This window comes from Porites lutea, chromosome 3 (assembly GCF_958299795.1).
Source record: "Porites lutea chromosome 3, jaPorLute2.1, whole genome shotgun sequence".
NCBI lineage: Eukaryota > Metazoa > Cnidaria > Anthozoa > Scleractinia > Poritidae > Porites > Porites lutea.
In genome coordinates this window covers 42,433,065-42,454,446 of record NC_133203.1, presented here as the reverse complement: position 1 = coordinate 42,454,446, position 21,382 = coordinate 42,433,065, and the positions used below count along the sequence as shown (strand labels likewise).

Below are 21,382 nucleotides of genomic sequence, written 5' to 3'. Positions count from 1 at the left end.
CCTCGTTTCGCGCAGATATATAAATTTTGCTTTGTGTTGTCAAGTTGAACACATAACATCTGTCAAAAACCTACGCGTAAATAGGATTTCCTTCAAACAAAGTTAAAGTTACATTATTTCAAAAACTTCTTGCTGACAATAAAGAAATGAATTTTCTGTGCGAAAACATCCTACCTAAAGTTCTTAAAACCAAAAAATCAGTTGCAACTTGGCAGCCAAGTCATGATTCACCATTTAGCTATTTTCAATAAGCTTAACTGGTCCATGCAAGTGTCTTCTTTTAAGCAAATTAAACTCAGCCGATCATTACAAAATACAGAAAATTGCACATAAGGGTTTGTTTTGCTTGCCTCAGGCAAATCAAGCTGCAGCGATTGTTTACGGGAAAAGAGTCAATTGTTTTGAAGTCACTGCCGGCAGTTGTCGTTCTCTACTTCAGAGCGAGTGAAAAGGACAATTTGCGTACAGAAAGTTATTCTTATAAAGAACAGAAACTTTCACAGTGCACTGGAAAACAAAACTATGTAATGAAAAATAAAAAAAACTCTGACTGTTATTACTTGAGCAACAGAAAAATGATCTTGAGTAAGCTTGCTGGCCTTCTATTCCCGAGAAAGTTTAATAACCGCAAAGGTTTGTTCACTCTGATGCCTTATGACAGCAATATGGTTCTTTGACTGAAGACAAAGATAAAGCTGGTTCTGCAAGGGTAATAAATCTGGGCATGTAAAAAAAGTAGCCATAACTACTAATAACAGAATACAAGCGGGTTTGAATTGAACCCGGCGAAATCTGACTCATAAATTAATCGGATGCACAATCAGAAAAATACTCGCCTCTTAAGAAATGTTCAAAACCCTTTATTCCACCTCAGACTGACGGAATGATCCGTTTTTCCTTTAACATTGGTTGTTCTGAATCCAAAGTAATTTTCAAGCGACGAAAAAAAAGCAAACATGTCAAATAAAAATGCTTTACGGGGAGCAAACGTTCACACCTCGTGCATTTCACTCAGAACTCCAGCAACAAACAAACACAGTTAACACCAGGGCGGATAAAGGTTGGGCGGTGAAACGAGCGCTCCGCTCTTCATTTAATGTGTGATGCGGAGTAGGACTGGCACGAGCGCTCTTTCCGCGCTTCCGGTGCGCTTGAACTGAGGCCGGCGAAATTTTCCTTTTTGCAAACCGGAAATCCTATTTTCTTTCTGTAATTTCAGGCTACAATGTCAAATAGATAAATTCGTTTCATAACAATATCAATAAACAGTTTCATACGTTTGTGTTTGTACGTCTATAAGTGAAACTTGTTGGTCGTATAATGCCAAAATTTGAGTTTAATTTGAAAGTGTTGAATACCTCCTCCTTCCACTAAATATCACCTAATCGTCTTTCGCCTTTTCGTTCGGAAAAGCTTAACACTTCTTAACCTCAATTTTTACATATGTTGAAGGGGGATAAATTTTGTATAACATAACAAAAAATTAGATTGATATATATTGATATAGTGGCGTTGTACTTCTTCAAACTTTGTTTCTCGGGTGCAACGCGCCATGACGATTCGCTCAATGTGTTGCAAATCCGACAACCGCATGTAAACAAAATTTATTGAGGTTATTTGTGAGGTTTTTTCTCCGTTTTTCCCTCTAAAGCAAAACAAGGTAAACAGTAAAAACTGAGGGGAAACTAATCTTTAAGTTTCGAAGAAACAGAAAGACGTATGAGATGTTTTTTTCAAAATTAAAAAGAAGGATGATGGTGATTGAAATTAGCATAATTTCACCTTGCACGAGCTGCACGCATTTATACACGTCATCTAGTTATGAAACACGATCTGCTGTCTTTTAGTTTTGCCATGGATGACATAGATGAGATTTTCCTTCGTGTTTTAAACAGTACTTAGTTGTTTTTGTTTTGGAATAACATCGATATTGGCGAGTAGCAGCACGAAAATATAATTCAGTGGTAGAGTCCGTGGAAGTAGTAAAAGAAACCCTTTGAAAGAGATGTAGTACTCCAACTAACCCTCCCGCAAAAAATAGCAACGTTTGCCTCTCAGAGACAGCGTACCAGCACAAAGGAAAGAGGAAGAAGTGCAAGAAAACAAATCAAGCCGCCATAATTCAGTGACAGCGGCAGTGTCTAATGTACAAACCACATCGCAAGCCCTGACCGAAGTCGAAAACAAGCGACATTTCTAAGCAGAGTCCCAGTCCACTGCATCACACCTTTTTGCTCGGACGCGCTCGTTTCACCGCCCAACCTTTATCCGCCCTGGTTAACACAAAGAAAAGCCCGCCTTGAGCCTGCGATAAGGGATGCGCAGAAGCTTGCGCAGAACGTTTTTCCGCCCTGAAGGTTTGGCTCTGATTGTGCATCCGATTACTTTATGAGTTGATTTCGCCGGGTTGAATTAAAACCCGCTTGTATTCTGTTATTAGTAGTTACGGTTACTTTTTTTACATGCCCAGATTTATTACCTTTGCAGAACCAGCTTTATCTTTGTGTTCAGTCAAAGAACCATATTGCTGTTATAGCACATCAGAGTGAACAAACTTGTGCGCTTATTAAACTTTCTCGGAAATAGAAGGCCAGCAAGCTTACCTAAGATCATTTTTTCTGTTGCTCAAGTAATAATAGTCAGAGTTTTTTCATTTTTCATTACATAGTTTTGTTTTCCAGTGCACTATGAAAGTTTCTGTTCTTTATCAGAATAACTTTCTGTACGCAAGTTGTCCTTTTCACTCGCTGTGAAGTAGAGAACGATAACTGCCGGCAGTGACTTCAAAACAATTGACTCTTTTCCCGTAAACAATTTCTGCAGCTGGATTTGACTGAGGCGAGCAAAACAAACCCTTAAGTGCAATTTTCTGTATTTTCTACTCTGATCGGCTGAGTTTAATTTGCTTAAACGAAGACCCTCGCATGGACCTGTTAAGCTTATTGAAAATAGCTATAAAATGGTGAATCATGCCTTGGCTGCCAAGTTGCAAGTGATCTTTTGCTTTTAAGATCTTTAGGTAGGTTGTTTTCGCACAGAAAATTTATTTCTTCATTGTCAGCAAGAAGTTTTTGAAATAACGTAACTTTAACTTTGTTTGAAGGAAATCCTACTTACGCGTAGGTTTTTGACAGATGTTATGCGTGTTCAACTTGACAACACAAAGCAAAATTTATACATTTGCGCGAAAGGAGCAAGTTTAAAAAACTATAGTTGCTATTAAACCGGTATTTGGGAAGATTTTACTAGATAAAGGTTGTCCTTTTTTCTGCCCACATATCAACGCAATAACTTCTAAATTGAGGATTTCGTTTATATTTTAGTGATCTGCGAAACTACGAGTGTCCGATCGAGCGAGGGTTTTAAAATATCAGCTCGAGTGCGACAAAGTTCAGTGACTTCAAACACATTGTGGGCAAGCGTTATTTTTTTTGGGCAAATCACTGTCGAAAGATATGTTGTTTTTGTGTCCACAGTGGAGCTCCGGACCTTATATATCCAGGAACTTCCTTATATGAACACATTTTGTGAATGCATCTTGAAAAAAATCGGACCTACGCACGCACATTTCCAATACAACGCAAAGAAATTAATGTCTTTAAAGTCCGTTTTACTATGAGGTATTCTTCGAGAAAATTAAGTAACGACAAGGTTATAACCACAGCTTGCAACTTTTGAAGACAAATTGCCTGGTCTTTCCAGGTAATGAGTGGAAACATTTTATTTTTAGGCAATAAAATATTTGAAATCCCGCCATTTTTTCAAACCCGGCCTGGGAATCTGGGCAAAAAAGTTCACGCATGCTCATTACGTTTTTCCGCCCTGAAGTCCTGTGGTGTCCGGTGACGATCAAACGACTAGTTCCAGGCTTCTCACGGTTGTTTGACGTTTATATTAAATTTTCCATGACTTCTCTGTTCCGCGCCGCTGCGTTCCTTTTGTTTGTTAATTTAACGCCGAAAGCACGAAAATATCATCATATGATTCACAATACTCATGGCTGCTGCCCTGTCGGAGAGCGTGGATGTTGTAGTGGTCGGAGCAGGAATTTCAGGGTTATCTGCTGCCTACGAATTGATGAAGAAGCGTCCCAAAACAAGACTCGTCGTCCTCGAAGCCAAAGGTAAGCCTCATCAAATAACAGAAGGTTCAGTCTTACAGTAAACCCAAAATATTCAGTGAACTGACTGTCATGTGGCTTGATTTGTGCGGGTGATTGTTACATGATGACCCATTTTGCGAATGGTGGCCGAAAGCGAGTTTTCCTTCAAGTGCCATTAAGCCCGTGTGTCGTGGGGGCAGGGGCGTTCGCCCTGTTATGGGCCATCCACACCTCCGCTAGTCTTCCCCCGGTTGACGAGATTTTCTGAAGTGGTGAACGAAAAAAAGGAATATTTGAAGGTTGTAGGACTGAAGATCAGTTTTTTCTGAAAAGGGGTGGAAAGAAACTTATTTAAGTTATTATACATGCATATTGGGTGCATTTTCTGAGAGGCATCAACAAAATATGGATTGGACCACCTGTATTTCACTTAATGACCAAAGGTCAGGGATAGGGTTACCTGTTGTGATCTGATCCGCTCCGATCCAGTTTTTGTTAATGGCCTTTTCTCTAGGGATAAATGTGTATTAATGCATTTTTCAGAGTGTACTGCTGTGAACGAAATTCACGGCTTAACTGCAGAATACCCGGCTACTTCAAAGCTATACCCCTAAAACGGTGGTTACAGGTCAAAATTAATTGATTGATTCTCAATATGCTTTGTCTCCTGCATGGATTAGAGCTAGGAGACAAAGGAAATTGAGAATCAACCTAGGTTAAAAGTATTTAACCTGAATTTAATTTTGACCTGTAACCACATAGCCACTTAATGGCATAGCCACATAGCCATGTAGCTCACTGCAAAATAATTAACAATTATTCCTTGAGACCGAATGGGCTCTGAGTCAATAGCCCATGAGGCTGAAGGCCAAATGTCCTATTGACTCAGAGGCCATGAGGGTGTTTTAGTAAAATCCAACTAGGTGATCAAAAATATTGAGAATAAAAAACTTTTAGCTAGTTATAGCTAGACTTCAATCCTTTTTTGCCACCAAAAAGCCACGCTTTTCGCTACTAGTGGGCTATAACATATAGCCTAGTAGTAGCTCAACCAATCAGAACACAGCATTGATAGTAGACCACTAGTTGGATTTTACTAATATAATATACCTCATTCTTTAAGCTATAAGTCTGCGTAGCCAAGCAGCTGCGTAGCCATGTAGTGTACTACAAAATGTAACATACCGTAAAATTCCAAAAATAAGCCCCGGGGCTTATATTTTTCAAAGGCCTTTTTTGAGGGGCTTATTTTTGGAGGGGCTTATATTTGGAGGGGCTTATGTACGGAGGGAAATTTGTGTTTCAAAATCGATTGGGCTTGCTTGTAGTGGGAAGGAAATTTACCATTTTTGCTTTGTTTTACTTTGTATTCGAGGGCAAATTCCAAGTACAAGCCCCCCGAGGGGCTTATATTCGGAGGGGTGATTTAACGGAGGGTTTTTTTTGCGTTACGATTTTGAGGGGCTTATACATGGAGGGGCTTATTTTTGGAATTTTACGGTACCTCTTTCTTTAAGCAGTGAGTGTCATAGCCATGAAGCCACATAGTTTTAGGAGTATAGCTTTGAAGTGGCTGGGTATTCTGCAGTTATACTCAAAATTCAGATTTTTCTGTGAAAGGCAAATGTCAAAGTACATCATCAACAAGAGAGGGGTTGTGTTGTCTGCTAAATGGAATTTAATGCTCAGCTGTTTTCAATGTGACCTGATCTCTTTTGGATTCTCAGGGTTTGTTTCAAAAATATCAAGAGAGGAGATAGGTTATGGAAAAGATAAATCAAACAAATGTTGTGTTTTGCTTTATATGTTGGAAGAAGTATGCTTGGAGGGGACTGCACGTGGGGGAAGGGTGACTATACAGTAGTATGCCATTTCTACTGTTAGAACCACTGCCTTCACGAAACCAAGTTATGAGAAGGGAGATTTTGCAAAGGCAGAGAGTTGTAAGGTAGAGAAAAAAGGGGAGGACACATAATGATGAAGGGGAGGTGGAAAGCGTAAAAAATTTTAACTTGGCTGAGAATGGCATTACTTATGGCAAAAGAGACCGAAAACTGAGGATGATGACGGGCTTAAATAGGTAAAAGAACTCCCTGAAGGCTTCTAGCCACTTATTTGTCAGTAATGCCGTGGGATACTAAGTGGAGACCAGCATTGCACGCAGGCAAAATCCGCGGTTATTATAGCCATGAAAATACATATTACCATAAGCTTTAAACTGACACTTGCATATGATAACTCTCACAGGGGCTTACATTCAAGGTTAAAACAGGCATAGGTATTGTTTTTTACATCCTACTTACAGAAATTTTAAAATGTTAGCAGCTGTATGAGAGTTATTGAGATAGACCATTCACATTCCCTTGCAATTGATTTCACCTCATAAGATCATAATTTATATTGGAATTAAGTACTTTACTTTCAGTAACAGCTAGCTTCAGTTGTACCTAGGGGTTGGGTTTTAAGGCTTATAGCAGTGGGGTGAATGAGGCAAAAAAAAAATCCTCTCAACCCCTCGCCGATCAGTGTTCTCCCCTTTGATGAATTTGATACTTTTCCCCAAGTTTTGCGTGAACTTTATTAAACCAGATGTATGGCTGCCAGCTGTTGCAGTCAGTGCCCAATCTTGACTTTGATCTTGTGGAGCAACTACATGTAGAGGACTCTGACCTGCTTATTTTTGAGACTGCTGCTGCCATGGCCTCAAGTGATCTTGGGCAACAAGAATCTTTACGTTTTTCCACACATTGTATGTGCTAGACTCCCTCCATTATATGGTTTGAGAGTTAAAGAGTTCACCACAAGTTGTTTTAGAGCAGTGCGTTCATTGAATATGTGAGTTCCATCTTCCAGTTTTGCACAGATTTAACTCTGTCGACTGTGATATTACACAAAAGTTCTTGAGACCTTCAACCTTCAGTCACTTATAACCGTAACTTTACGCTATTTTTTCTCTTGATTTAGACAGGGTAGGAGGTAGACTTGACAGTGCTGAGCTGAAAACTGCGACAGGAAATGACAGATGGGATGTTGGTGGCCAGTGGGTTGCAAGGTAAGAATAGCACTGATATGTGTATATAAACATACATGCATGGAGAAACATTTGTGTCTTTTCCCTTTAAAATTATTTCATTTTAGCTAGTAAACATTCGCAGTGAGTAAATTTTGATAAGAGATTTTTTAGGTCCAAGATTTATTTCATATTATTCTTTGTTTAGGAGTCAGAAGAACATTATGAACCTTCTGCAAGAGTTAGATGTTGAAGTTTATGACCAATGGACAACTGGTGACAGGATCCTGCAGAACATTAATGGCAACATTAAGACGTACTCAAGTTCATTGCCTCCGCTTTCTTATTTAGCACTTTTTGACATGTGGTGGTTTTTCTACAAGGTAACTACTTTTTCTCCTTCGTTAATGGTTTGTAGAAACAGAGATGAAATGTTGATGTAGGGAGATGTGGAGGTGAACTAGAATAGAGGAGGGACAGGAAAAGCGTGAGGAAATGTTAAATCAAGTTTGTTACATGATTTTAGAGACACTGAACACACATTTGGACAAGTTAGTAATGGCTGCCATATTGTCCTTGTACCAAGCTACCTTAAGTTCTATGGGAGTTGATGCATGGACCATACGAGTGTATTAGAGTTGATCCATAGGACTCTCAAAGAGTTCATCAACAGGATTGGCTTTGACGTACCTTATATAGCACTTTCTCTTGTTTTACTGGACACAGGAGACAGTTAAAATGTGCTATTTAAGCACTGAGTATAAAGCACTTTCCGTGTTTGCACAGCCTGATATAAACATGAGAGGGGTTGGGAGAACTCTCGACAGCCGAGGGTTTGCATAACTGTTGAGAATTCTCCCAACCCCTCTCATGTTTATATCAGGCTATGCAAATACAGGAAAAAAGTTTTCTATTACTTTTATAAATAAACTTTCCTGAGGAAAAAAGGTAGATGCATATTAAACAGGAAGTGACTAAATTGGGATGGTGAAAATTACATTTGGCCAAAAGTCCGTTACCATGGTAGCAAAATTTCTGGATCACAGCAATAGGGAGTTTTTGCAAAGGTGACGGCGAACAGCAAAAAAGCAATAGGTTTAGATTGGTAAAAGTCAACAACTTCGCCTGTGCATAACACTTTTTGGTACATTTCATAGCCATTGTTGCTCGACTTTGACATGAAACTCTCTAATTTCACGCTCCTGTTTTATGGAGTAGGTAAGCATAACACTAAACTTAGATACGGTCCTTTCAGATTCAACCCAGAAAATTTTACCAACATTCGACAAATTAAGTGAAATTAAATAAGATCGATGAAGTTGAAACAGTGCGAATCCGCTTTTTAAGTGATGTTTTGATTTGTTGTCATCCAAAAATTTTGCTACTGTGGCAACGTGATGTAACGACTTCTCCTCTCTATTAGCCAAGACAATTATAGGGATTTGTTGAAGGCAGCTGGAGTAAGGGAGTCTGATCAGTGATGACTGAGTTGTGTCTTTAATGTTGAGGTTGATTCCATGTGCAAAGAAGTTCCCATTGAAGACCCTACTAAATGTCCTCATGCTGAATTATGGGATGGCATGACATTAGAGACATGGAAACAGCAGACAATATGGACAAGAAGTAAGTCTACAGCCATTAATGAAAGAAATCATAATAATTGATGAAATTTAGTATAGTATATTACTGCATAAGTTGCGTTGTTAAATATGATAAATAATCCTCTCATGTCTGCATTTATTTCTTCATTCTACAGTTTCAATAATGAAATTCATATATTCATCATTTCAAAGCAAAGTTTCAGAGTCTGCAGAGTCAGTAAAAGATACTCATTGCCACTACATGAAATTTAAAAATTTGCAGACAATCTTAGGCAGACACCCCATGGGGGGGGGGGGGGGGTGTACTCCCTACAATGGCCTTTACAGGTAGTCTCCACCTGAAAGGGGTATCTTTTTCAGGTTATAGGTATAATATGACGTATATTGAACGGTGTTGAAGTATAATTATGAAAGGGTAAGGTAATCTGTCATTTCTGTCCGGAAAAAGGCTCAAGAGGACTAACAGATGCATTTTACGGCTGTGAAAGAGTCGAGAAAACGTTCTGGTTTTGTGAGTTTCCCTGGTATTGATATTTAATGGACATTGTATTAACAGCAGTTAAACTGATCCAAAGTTCTAAACTAGCTATGTGAGAGGGGTACCTTTTCCAATAGCGGATCCAGGGGAGGGGCCCGCTTCCCCCTTTTTTTAGACCAAAATGAGTCCCAAAGGGCAGAAAAATCTTTTTTTGAGACCCCCCCCTTATCTCAGGGTCTGACTGACTGGGCCCCCCCCCCCCCCCTTATCTGAAGGTCTGGATCTGCCACTGTTTTCTGTCAAAAGAGGTATATAAAAGGGCCAAGCGTTGGGACTTGTGGCGGAGCCTCCTATCATAAAATTTTGTTCAGTATCCCTCCAGGAATAAAAGATTTTATTATTTCTGTTAGCTTTCTTCTAAAATCAAACAATTTTTCCAGGAGATTCCGTTCAGAACACAGATGACTATCTTGACGTTCCCCAAATACTTAATATGTAGCATTAAGCAAATGAAAACGTGATAATATTTGCGAACTTCATTTTTTTATTTGCCGTATCAGCGCTCCAAGCTGCGACCATTTTGGTCGCCATGGCGAGTGAAAAAAAAAATTGGCGACTGAATTATCGGCGAAAGTCGCCATTTGGCGACCAAAGGATATAAGCTCAAAAGAATAAAGTTGACTTCACGTTTTATCGCTTTTTAACTGAATCATCGTTAAATTAAAGAAATATTACCAAGCTTTTCTTCTGTGTAAATTCAATGATGAATCTGTTCCTCTTGCATGGCAAGACATGTGTACAGTTCTGGCATAAGGATCTGCGTATCGCAGCTTCGAATTCATTGAGCGGCCATTTTGAAAACTCAGGTGGGAGAAACTGGGGAGAGCCCAAACTACTTCCGGCGTTTCCGGCGGGGGTTGACTTACACCCAGGCCACCCCGACAGAAACAGTTAAATTTTTGACACAAAAGATGGCAAGTCGTATGCTCTTGTAAGTTGCGTTTATTGCGTTTTTTTTTAAATAGAAGCTGTTTTTATTATATTCATCAATAAAAATACTTTTGTTGGAGTAAATTTGTTTCATGAAGAAATATTAAATTTCCCGTGAGAAAAGTTAAGTCAGGCACTTTTCACGCTGATCTGGCTACACGTAGCCTGCGAGAGAATTCAGTTTTATCGGCTCTAGTTTCACAAGCGTTGTGATTTGTGAAGCTAGTGCCGAAAAAACCGGATGCTCTCGCAGGTTAGGCAACACGTGGAGTTGATGGTGCTGTGCACAATTACTAAAAATAGATAGACCCCTTGGTGAATGACAAAGTTTACATGCAGTCAGCTCAAAGGCTTTGTATGAGCGGGATTTGTTTTGGATATAAAAAATCAGCGAAAAATCGACGAAATCAGTGGTAAACGTGATTTTCTTGCAAAAATATCAATAAAAGCCGCATCAAAGTTTTCGGCAACACCACTTTCCCCCGAGACTTTCCCATACCACATTCTCATGCAGATAAGACAAAGAGGAGTTCTTTGTCTGAATCACAGCTGGAGGTCAAATGTCTGTGTAGTCTTTTATGCGCAGCGCTGCTGTCAATAAACTGATGTGAAATCCCCATTCGCGCGTAGCTGGCTGTCATTTGCTTATTTCTATTGCTCTTGCTGAGGAAATAGTAATGAAGAATGACAGACTTCGAGAGAATATTTGAAAAAGTACGCGATCTATTCGCAAGCGGCGATCCGTCAGCAACCGAAAAAGTCATCAAGTTAAAGGGAGAACACGAGGAAATTCTCCATAAGAAAAGCATCTCGGAACTAACCTTCAACAACTATGAAGAAGATTCACTTGGAACAGCATAGACCTATTCGGCTAACTCAATGTTGTACCCAATTCAAACCCTTTGGGAATAAAATGTTTTGTCTCAGAAATTTCCATATCATTTAAATGTGAATGCCACATTATAATGCAAATATAATACACAAAGAATCTTATCCCCGGGAGATTTGAATTGGGTACAACACTGAGTTAGCCGAATAGGTCTATTGATTCCGGATGATGAAAATCTTCCACGTGGTCTACGGGCTCTTCAAGTTTCCGGGGACGGGAATTGTTTGTATAATTCTGCGTCAGTTTTAATGAAGGGAGATGAGTCGCTAAATGGAACTTTACGATTTCTGACTGCTTGTGAACTATTTTTAAACGCTGAATTCTATGCTAATCACGAAAAGCTCTCTGAAGCAAATGCGGAGTGTTCCTACTCAGAGAAAACACTGTTTATTTTAATGCTGACGTCGGCAGCATGTTCCGGGTTTCAACATCCGACTTTGTAGTAAATTGTTCTGGTTACCTCTCATAAATGTCTTTGCCTGTTTTTGCCATCTTGTACTGCGTTTACAACCCGCAGGCAAGTAACAATGGAGTGTTAAAAACACGATTTATTTCCGTACACAACGTTCAGCAGTAGCTCCTTCATGTAAGTAGCATGAAGTGTCTTGCGTTAATGAAACGACAATTTTTGGCGACCGAAATTTTCCATTGGCGACCATTTTAAAAATGAAGGCGCCAAAAGGCGACTTATTGAAAAAATGAGCTTGGAGCGCTGCGTATCTGCCACCAATGCCTGTTTATAAAATCATATCTATTACTTCATATATCAGCTTCTGTATTATAAGGTTGACTAGCATTTTCATTGTTTTCAATACGTTTACTTTCCCCTGCCTCGAATAGCATATTTTGCGTATTTGAGGGGCAATTGTAGCTTTAGTATGTGTGAATAAAGTTTTGTTTGTTTTTTGTTTTTCTCTATTCTCCTGCAGGTATAAAAGAGATCTTAGATGCTACTGTAGGCATGATATTTGGAGTGACACCATCTCAGATGTCCCTCCTGTATTTCCTTCACTATGTACACTGTGCAGGGGGATTCTCTGTCATTGTTGATGCTGATGAAAAGGGATATGCTCAAGAATGGAGAATAAAGGTAAAAATGAATGCGTCGCCAGTCGAAGAAATGTGTGGAAATTAAGGAGGCACCGTGGCCGAGTGGTCAGCGCGTCGGACTCGCAATCCGGCGGTCCTGGGTTCGAGTCCCGCTCTGCCAGTTGGGGTTTTTAATCCTGTTATGTTGTATTTGAATTATTTGTTTCTAAATATTTGAGTGGAGTGGGTAAGGTAAGTGCAATTTCCACTATAAACAAGCCTTTAAACCTTTTATTTTTTTAAATAGTGAGCATACCACGTCGACAACAACAGTGAAAACGTCATTAGAAAAATTAAAATGGTTTCATGCTGAATGTCTTGGACCCCCACCCCCCCCCCCCCTCCTTCACCCACCACCCGTGCAGAGTCTACTTAGTTCCTCCCTGCCAGTCCGTATGTTCGTACGGGTGGGCGTACGCTGACGTCATAACCAAATTTTCTCGTATGGATTGGTTACCATTGGTTACCTTCTTCTAGTGCGCGGAGAAGAAGAAGAAGAAGACCTATATTTTGACATGATAATAATAAAAGCTTACAAGCTTGTGGGGTGGCGGAGGCTTCGCTATTAGAATGAACGGTCGAAAATGGTGGAAAACGCATCAAAACGAAAACGATGACCGCAAATATCGCAGGCGCGTGTTTTTGTAGCCTGCGCATAGAGTTCAGCCAACGTTTTAGTGTGCCGGACAGTCGAAAACACATCAAAATGGTAGTGTGGACGCGAATCGATCGATGAAAACGCATACTTTTGAAAACACATTCGTGTGGACAGGGCCTCAGGTTACGTTCAAACAAATTTACATGAACATATCGTCATGTGTACGTTACCATTGGTTTGGCCACTTCCTTTATTTACTCTTTCACCGTAATCAGTCTTTCACTATACTCGTCATTAATATTTCAATTTTTATCCTTTTTTCAGGGAACCGCCCACCGTGTGACAGAGCTGCTCGCTAGCAGATTAGGAAGAGATAAAGTTATTTTGAATCATCCAGTGGCATCAATAAAACAGGTAACAATTAAAGTTACCGTAACAGTATTGGAGAGGCATGACTTACTACTGCTCATGTCCTAATTGGCCAGGGTGGGGTGGGACTCCCTCCGACTGTACCTCCGATACCTCTTTAGCAGTAGGGAACAAACGTGAGATCCGATGCGTTTCATAAATGGTCGAGGACTTACTGATTATGCCCAAATCCCGGGTACTTTAAGTACAATAGGAGAATTTATTTGAAAATATGTTTATATTATTTGATGATCATTCTCTTTAAATTCTTGTCACGACTTCATAAAGCTTTACCCTTGTGATCTATGGACTTTGCTCCAAAAATCACCGTTTATTAAGATGTTTTTCTGACCTACATATGTTCAGTGAGAACAAATGAAAATTTTGGAAACTTTGTTTGAAAACTGATGTCTTTCCTTCCTTTCATTTGTAGTAGGAAAATACCGCGAGCCAGTGGCTATAATCAGGTTAGCCTACCCCGGCTCCTGGCTCGGGCGGCAGAAATTATAGGTTATTTTGGGTCAAGAAATGACTTTTGAAAAGAAACCCTGTTCAAGACGCTAAATAGTGAAATTGTAGACGTTGATTAAGACTGAAGACCTTGAAACCAAGACCCTATTCAGCGGCGCATACCCGCACCCCCCCCCCCCCCCCCCCCCCCTATCCTGCTGGAAAATAACCCAACACCACCCAACATTTGCATGTGAATTTTATGTGCAAACGAATTCTGGGTAATTACAACAACAGTTTAATCGATATCGCTGCTGCCGACCGGGGCTCGGATATTTTCTCAGAAAAACAAGGATTGTGCACGGTCAGCTTGGGTGTCACATACTTGCAGAACCTTTGTTCTCAACTTTGAAGTTTGCCAGCTTTCAAACCAGTATCCTCTACTTTGTGTAAACCTGACTCGTCCAACGCCAAAAAAAGCCTTTCAACAAGGTAGTTGAACGTTTGTTAGTACAGGGAAGACGGGAGTGGTCATCATTATACGTTTCCGGGAAACCTACCCTCCCCTAAGCCAACATTTTGCCCTAAGTGAGAAGTAAGTGTTAATGTAAGCTTAGGGGAATGGTAGGTAGGCAGCTTACCAGTAACGTATAATGATCCCACTTTTGTGTGTCTGCAAACGTGTACGGCGAAGCCGTTCATGTAGAAAAAAAACTTTATTGTTGGTTTTTGTGTGTTTTCTTGTTTACAGGAAGATAAGCATGTTTTTGTGAGCAATTCTGCTGGCCAGACATACAAAACCAAGTTTGTTATTCTTGCTGTTCCACCACACTTAACAAGTATGTGAAGAAAATGTAGTCAATACAATCTCACAAATGTAAATTATGAAATGTGAGTTTCCAAAGCCAAAATAGTTAATTAATTAAGCAATCTTTTTGGACCGTTGGAATTAAATCCAGTGCGTAAAATATAAGCTGTGAATTAGACTGTTCATAGCCCCATTTGTCTCTAAGATCGTCACGATCGACCCTTACGGGCGGTCATTTTGTTTTCAAATGTACTTAGGGGACACATCCCCTGCCGTCTAAGTTTGGCTTTAAGTAGATTTGATACTTATCCCCAGTCTGACTCGGTACATATGAAACCAACCTCGTCCCCAGGGCTTTTTCCCTTTTTTAAGGGAAAAGCCCTGGGGACGAAGTTGATATGAAACCAGGATGGCCGCCTGTTAGGAGGGTAGGTGTTTGATCCTGACCATCTTACGGAAAAACTTGGGAATTGTGAACAGTTTGACAGTGAATAGTTTTGTATGTGTATCAATCAGCCATCACTTTTTTTGTTCTATTAGGTAAACATTACTTATTAGATTCTGGGATACTTCTCACCTACCCCTCCCCTAATCCAACATTTGCGCCGAGTGAGACGTTGGTGATAACGCTGGGTTAGGGGAGGGGTCGGTGGAAGTCTAGTCCCAGAATCTTATAAGTATCTTTTTTGTTTAATCCAAGCAACTTAACCCATTTATTGTTTAATGCCTAGACTGCGAGCAGTCTCCCTTTTTCTTCAGATTTCGTGAAGAGTGCACGTGCACTCGAGCGTCGAGCGGCGAAGCTGCGAGACGGGAGAAACGAGGGCGGCCTTCAGTCACGCGCGTGGTCATTGTCGTGTTTTGTGCGTTTTACTCGACGGACTAAGAAAGAAGAGGGACTGTTCCTGCCTCCTCCTCATGTGCTTCGTTTTTCGCACAGAGCCAAACGCGAAACGCGCGTGACACAGCAGTCACTTGTGGCGAACTGCAAGGGACAATGTGAAGGAAAAAAATGAGAGGCGAAGCGTCTCTCGCCCGTTCTCTCCTTCGCGCCTTTCTTTGCGCGCAATTTTTCATCAAAAGAGAGACATCTCGTCTAGGTACGAGGCAGGGACGGACTGTTCGTAGTGTATTTAATGCTTTGTGTATCATCGTAAAGTTTTCTCATCTAGGTCAGATTGATTTTACTCCAGAGTTACCATACAACAAACAGCGACTTACTTATAACATGCCTCCGGCACATTTGACAAAGTTTGTCGCCACTTATGGGACAGCATTCTGGCGGAAGGATGGTTTATCGGGAGAACTACTTAGAAGTTCATGTGAAGATTCTTGTAATAATAATCCAATTGCAATGACATTTGACGCTACAACAAGCGATGGAAATCCAGCTATTCTAGGATTTATCACATCTTCTACAGCTGCCAAGTGGTCTTCAGTACCGGTAATTTCTTATTCTATCATATATCTAGCCTGCGTAGCCGGCGGGATCGTTAGCGCGAGCAAAGTTTGGGAGAGTAGCTGGGAGCTGTGTAGAGCATGGGCAGGAGACACTTCTCGCGTCTCCAGTGCTCGCATTTCACGGCAAAACTACGAGAATAGGGAGCTTAAGCAACAATGAAGGCGACGGCTACGAAAACGTCCCGTAAAAAGTGAATTCGCGTTGCCTCAAACTTTATCGCGTTTATTCCATCTCGTTTAAATTCGTCAAATTTTGGCAAATTTTTTTGTAGTTGAATTCTAAAAGACTGTATCAAAGTTCAGGAAAAGAAAAGAAAGGTTGTCTTGTGTTCACGTCTTGTGACGTCCTCGGCAAAACGTGAAATTAGGCACTGTCACGTTGTAGTCGTGCAACGACGGCTAAGAAATGTTGAAAAAGCGTGATGCGCGTGAAAAGTTGTTGTTTTTGCTAATAATAACTATTGCTTTTTTCCGTCCTCGTTGCCGTCGCTGTCGTCGTTGCTTAAGCTCCCTAATGGTAGCTTCGCCGCCAACACTGTCACGCGAGTAAAAACAACAGGCCACTTACGAGTTTCAAAAACCCTCACTTTCAAAACGAGGCTAAGTGGCCAACCTTTCTGGTAAAAGTAAGTTTTATTTGCATAAGAATAAAACTCATTTTAATATCAAAGGCTGAGCACTTAACCTCGTTTTGATACAGAGTCCCGGAGGGACTCGGAAATGGCCTATTCCGGAAGCTAAGCAGGCTATCACATATCTCGTAAACTTCTAAGAGAGCAAAAATCCAAAAACTTGACAAAAAAAAAAAATAAAAAACTTGCAAAATACCGAGAAACATGGAGAACAATGTAGAATACGGCTCTTAAAATGATCACACCATACGATTTGATCGACAGACTCAAAATTAGCCAGCGCCACCTTGAACAGTGTTAACAGTCCCATAGGAAATTACTTCTCAATAGCTTTTATTTGAATGATTACTTCACGATTTCATGTACAGACTCCAAATTTTTGACCATTTTGCCTTGTACCTTGCCTTGTAGTCTTGTCTTTATAGCTTAAATAGAGAGCTTTAGATTCTAAGACGAGAACGACTACGAGTACGAGATTTTCTCAATAGTAAGTAGTGCTCGCGCGTGAACCAGCGTCATTTTGGCGGGAAAACGTAGTAGCCGTCGTCATTCTTCCACGAGTTTTAACGAGAATATCGTGGTGGCGGAAACAAGTTATGAACTGTTAGAAGGTTTAGCATTTTGCAATCGGGAGGGGTCTTACCTCCTTCAATAACGATAACAGTGTTAACTTTTCGGGTGAAAAAAAGTACAATGAAGAATTCCCGGGAGTCTATTTTTTGACAATACGCGAAAAAACTTTGAATCAAATCTCGTACTCGTAGTCGTTCTCATCCTCGAATCTAAAGGTCTCTAATGAACGAGAAGACGAGGACGACTACGAGGACGAGATTTTCTCAGTATTCAGTAGTGTTTGCGCGTGAACCAGCGCCATTTTGGCGGGAAAACGTGGTAGCCGTCGTCATTCTGCCATGAGTTTTCGCTAGAATAGTGAATTTATGCAAGGGGACAGGAAAGGAAAGAAGACGGCAAACGTTGACAATAATTGCGTTTGAAAAAAATTTCCGCCAAACATAACCCTTCTTTTAAGAGATTTGTTTTGTAAAAGAAGACCAGAAACGTTAATGTTTAGTGAGTATCGCGAGAAAACACATAGGTAATAGCCCTGTCACGTTTGTCACACACAAACGTTTTGCCGTCCTCTTCTTTCTGCCGTCCTGTTGTGTAAACTCTTGATGGCGGAAACAAATTATCAATGTTAAAAGTTTTATCATTTTTGCGATCGGGAAAGGGCTTAACCCAGCCTCCTCCTCAGGCGCTTCGTTTTTCGCATGGCAAAGGCGAGCGCGAAACGAGTGACTAGTGATGAACCGCAAGGGACCATGGGAAGGGTATTGCGCGAATGTTTTAAAGAGAGACGTCTGGGTACGAGGCAGGGCTTAACCTCTTCCAATAAAGATAACAGTGCTAACTTCTCCGGCGAAAAAAGTACAATGAAGCATTCCGGGGTGTCTAATTTTCTACAATTTGCGAAAAACTTTAAATCAAACCGAGTACTGGTAGTCGTTCTCGTCTTCGAATCTAAAGGAAAGTAAAGTATCCGTTACTTGAATGGCTACACTTCGAAATTTCAGCTTTACTTTTCTCCAGTTTTCGTTAGTTGATGACGTTCCTTGATATTAGAGTTCTCTCTCCTAGGATGAAATTAAAAGAGAGGACATTCTTAAATCGTTAAAGACGTATTTTGGACCAGAAGCTGAACATCCTTTAGATTTTCGTCTCAAAGTAAGTAAGCTCCAACATGCTACGATAGTTTGCCTCAACTTGTGATGGCTTTATCTACGATAATTTGCTAGATATTGGTTGCGAGTAATTTTTACCAAAAGGAAAATGACTATTTCCTTCCAAAATTTTACATGTAATTTTATGATACTGAATATGTGTTTACTAAGAATATAATTGATAATGAAAAGGTCTCCGTAATACTATTCTTGAACAATGCAAGTATCTTTCATATTGCAACTTTGTTCTGTATACACAAGAAACTTTAAGTGAAGTCACCGAAGCCAATAACTTAAGGGGTTTTTTCATCGAAATTGTTAAAATGGCATAACTTCATTCATCTTTGTGCTCTTCCCCAAGATAAGCTGAACAGATTTTCAGTGATAGATTGTCAAGTTATATGTACCTAGGCGTGATGCACGTGCAAAGTAGTTGTGTTGCTAATCTAAACCAATTGCTTTTTGCCGCTCTCGTTGCCGTCGTCATCGACGTTGCTTAAGCTGCCTATTAACGGAGGAACACGGTTCTAAAAGTTCTTTCTGATGGCAATCTGTTCGTTTATTCTTGGGTAATTTTATTGTGGTCTTAATTCATCAGGATTGGTCAAAGGAATCTTGGAATGGTGGATGTCCAGTCAGTGTAATGGTTCCTGGAGCTCTTACGAACTATGGAGACTGCTTAAGAGAACCTTTTCTTAGGTACTGTACTAAATATGAAGGGAAAGGGAACAAGAATCAGTGCCAAAACTAACGGAGGCCCGAAAATGTTGTAATCTTAATTTTCTACCTTCATTGACAACATGAAGAAGGACACTGGCCTGGAAGCAGTTGCAGAAGTAAAGCTGCAATGGTTGACAAAGCAACGTGGCGGGAACTTGTCAGCTCGGCACAGGGGTGATTTGGCACCAACGTTTGCGCATTGAAAATTATTATATCTCTTAATCGGTTATCTGTTTTCGTAAGGTGTCCTTAAATGGCTAGTAAGACCCGACCCACTCCCAGATTAATATCCGCCAAGGGTTTAATTCTAGTTTTTCGACGCGTAACCCTGTTCCTTGTCCCTTTTTTTCGTCCCTTTCATTGTTTTGGAACACCGATATGGTCGTCGTGACGTCAAATAAAAGGCCCAATAGTAGGCTGTGTAAAGCCTAACCCAGAATGTTTCTAATAACGGTGATGCGATGCTTACTTGCAACTTTTATGTTTCTGGACAAAATCACTCTTTCTTGTCTGTAAAGCTCATGATTTGATCAGTTAACATTTCATCTTTCTCAGTTAACATTTCATTTTTCTTACTATTTAATACTTAATTTAATCAAGGCGTTGTTTTCGATAGAATTCACTGGGCAGGAACAGAATCAGCAACAGAATGGCGAGGCTACATGGATGGTGCCGTACAGGCTGGACAAAGAGCTGCTAACGAAGTTCTAGCAAGATTAAACAATCCGTCTCCGAATGATCAAATTGATTCCAAGTAGGGGGTTTAAAACATCTCAAACAAATCTTAATATATCGCTGAATGGTAAACATTTGTCGCGGTTTTTGTGGGAGACAGCGTGGCCGACTGACTGCTTAACTTTTAATCCCGAGGTTATGCGTTCAGTTCACGCTTTGACCTTCTAGCTACGAGTTGTTTCTCGGTAATCCGAGTTCAACTCTTCGATCACGCTTGTAAAAAGTGAGCTGTTCTAATTTCTGCCGTTTATAATTAACTTTGTTATTTGTAAGTAGTATAGTTGGGACCCGTTACTCCTTTTCTGTGGAAACTCTCATTGACTTGCGGGGGAATACACTAACGCCCATGACGTCATAGCCTTTTGTCTTTATCTCATGAATAAAATGACGTGGAATCTCATTAAGTTAAGATCAAATGCTATTTTTAGGTAATTTAACCGGTTTGACAGGTTTTCTAGTTATTTTAGGTTGATGAATGTCTTGCTTTTTGATTGGTTGACTAAAAACTAAGAAAAGTATTCATTGGTTGATTCATGTTGTCGAAGGAATAAGCGCAAACTCGCCTGTGTTACCTTGCGTAGCTGGCAGTTTTTGTGTGATTTCGTTTTTGGTTCGTATTTATACGGACTCGAGGAGGTCAAACGAAGAAACGATGGGGGAGAGGGCGAGGGAAGGAGAGAGAGAGGGAAAATCTGCGCCTTCTCCTCTTACTCCCTCCCCTAACGTTTTCAGGTCTGACCTCGGTTCAGCTTTCGCGCGGCTGCATCTCTTACTTTGCGAACCACAAAAAACTGCCAGCTACGCAGGCTGCGTCTGTGGCATTAAATCACTATCTCGTAACGTAATCAGTTACGCAAGTTTTGTTTCCTGCCGCTTGTATTGTCCAACAATAGGGACCTTAAGATCCCACGACGGCGACGGCAACGAGAACTTCAAAAAAGCAATAGGTTTGATTAGCAAAACAACCATTTTGCACGTGCATCACGCTTTTTTGTACATTTCTTTGCCGTCACTGCACGACTACGACGTGAAAATACCTAATTTCACGATGTACAGAGGAAGTACACAAGCGAAGACGAAATTTCCTCTCTCTTTCTGAACCTGGATATGGTTCTTAGGAATTGAACTTTAGGAGGGTTCGCCTACATTTGACAAAGTTAGCGACTTGAAGTAATCTCGATGAAGATTGAAAGAACGCGAATTCACTTTTTCAGGGACGTTTTGTCTGCTGTCGCCGTCCTCGGATCTTAAGGTCCGTAATATGTTGCAGTCCGGTTCACTGATCCCTGGCGCACAAATCTTGAATATTTAATGAGGACGAAGGCTTACTAGCTCTTTCTATCACGAAAAAAAAGGTCATTTTCCCTCCTCCCTTTTCGCTTTTCTTCATTTCTATTGCTTTCTCACCACTACCACCAACACCACACATTTGGTTTTACTCTCCATCGCCACCCTTACCACATTTTAATAATTTTCCCGCCATCACTAACACCCCGTAAAAAAGGAGTAACCGCTCCCTACTATACTACTTTTGTGCTTATTTCTTTCAACCTCCGCACGGCCTCTCTGTGCTAATTCTATAGACACCGTCGAAGGTAAATAAAGAAATAAATGTGGAGTATCCGTGAATCGGATGAAAATATTTCAATTGTGCAAGTTAATCGGCACGCTAAATCGTAAGGCATGACAA

General features: G+C 40.4%; 1 protein-coding gene across 1 annotated transcript; it reads left to right on the top strand.

Annotated features, from left to right (window-relative positions):
* The first annotated feature begins 3,928 nt into the window (after positions 1 to 3,928).
* Positions 3,929 to 21,382, top strand: LOC140931167 (probable flavin-containing monoamine oxidase A). Its single transcript, XM_073380922.1, has 11 exons — positions 3,929 to 4,123; positions 7,067 to 7,154; positions 7,321 to 7,495; positions 8,621 to 8,735; positions 12,000 to 12,160; positions 13,082 to 13,171; positions 14,367 to 14,454; positions 15,596 to 15,867; positions 18,155 to 18,241; positions 18,836 to 18,936; positions 19,574 to 21,382. Exons 1-11 carry the CDS (start codon positions 3,997 to 3,999, stop codon positions 19,713 to 19,715), a joined length of 1,446 nt encoding a protein of 481 aa, XP_073237023.1. The 5' UTR covers positions 3,929 to 3,996; the 3' UTR covers positions 19,716 to 21,382.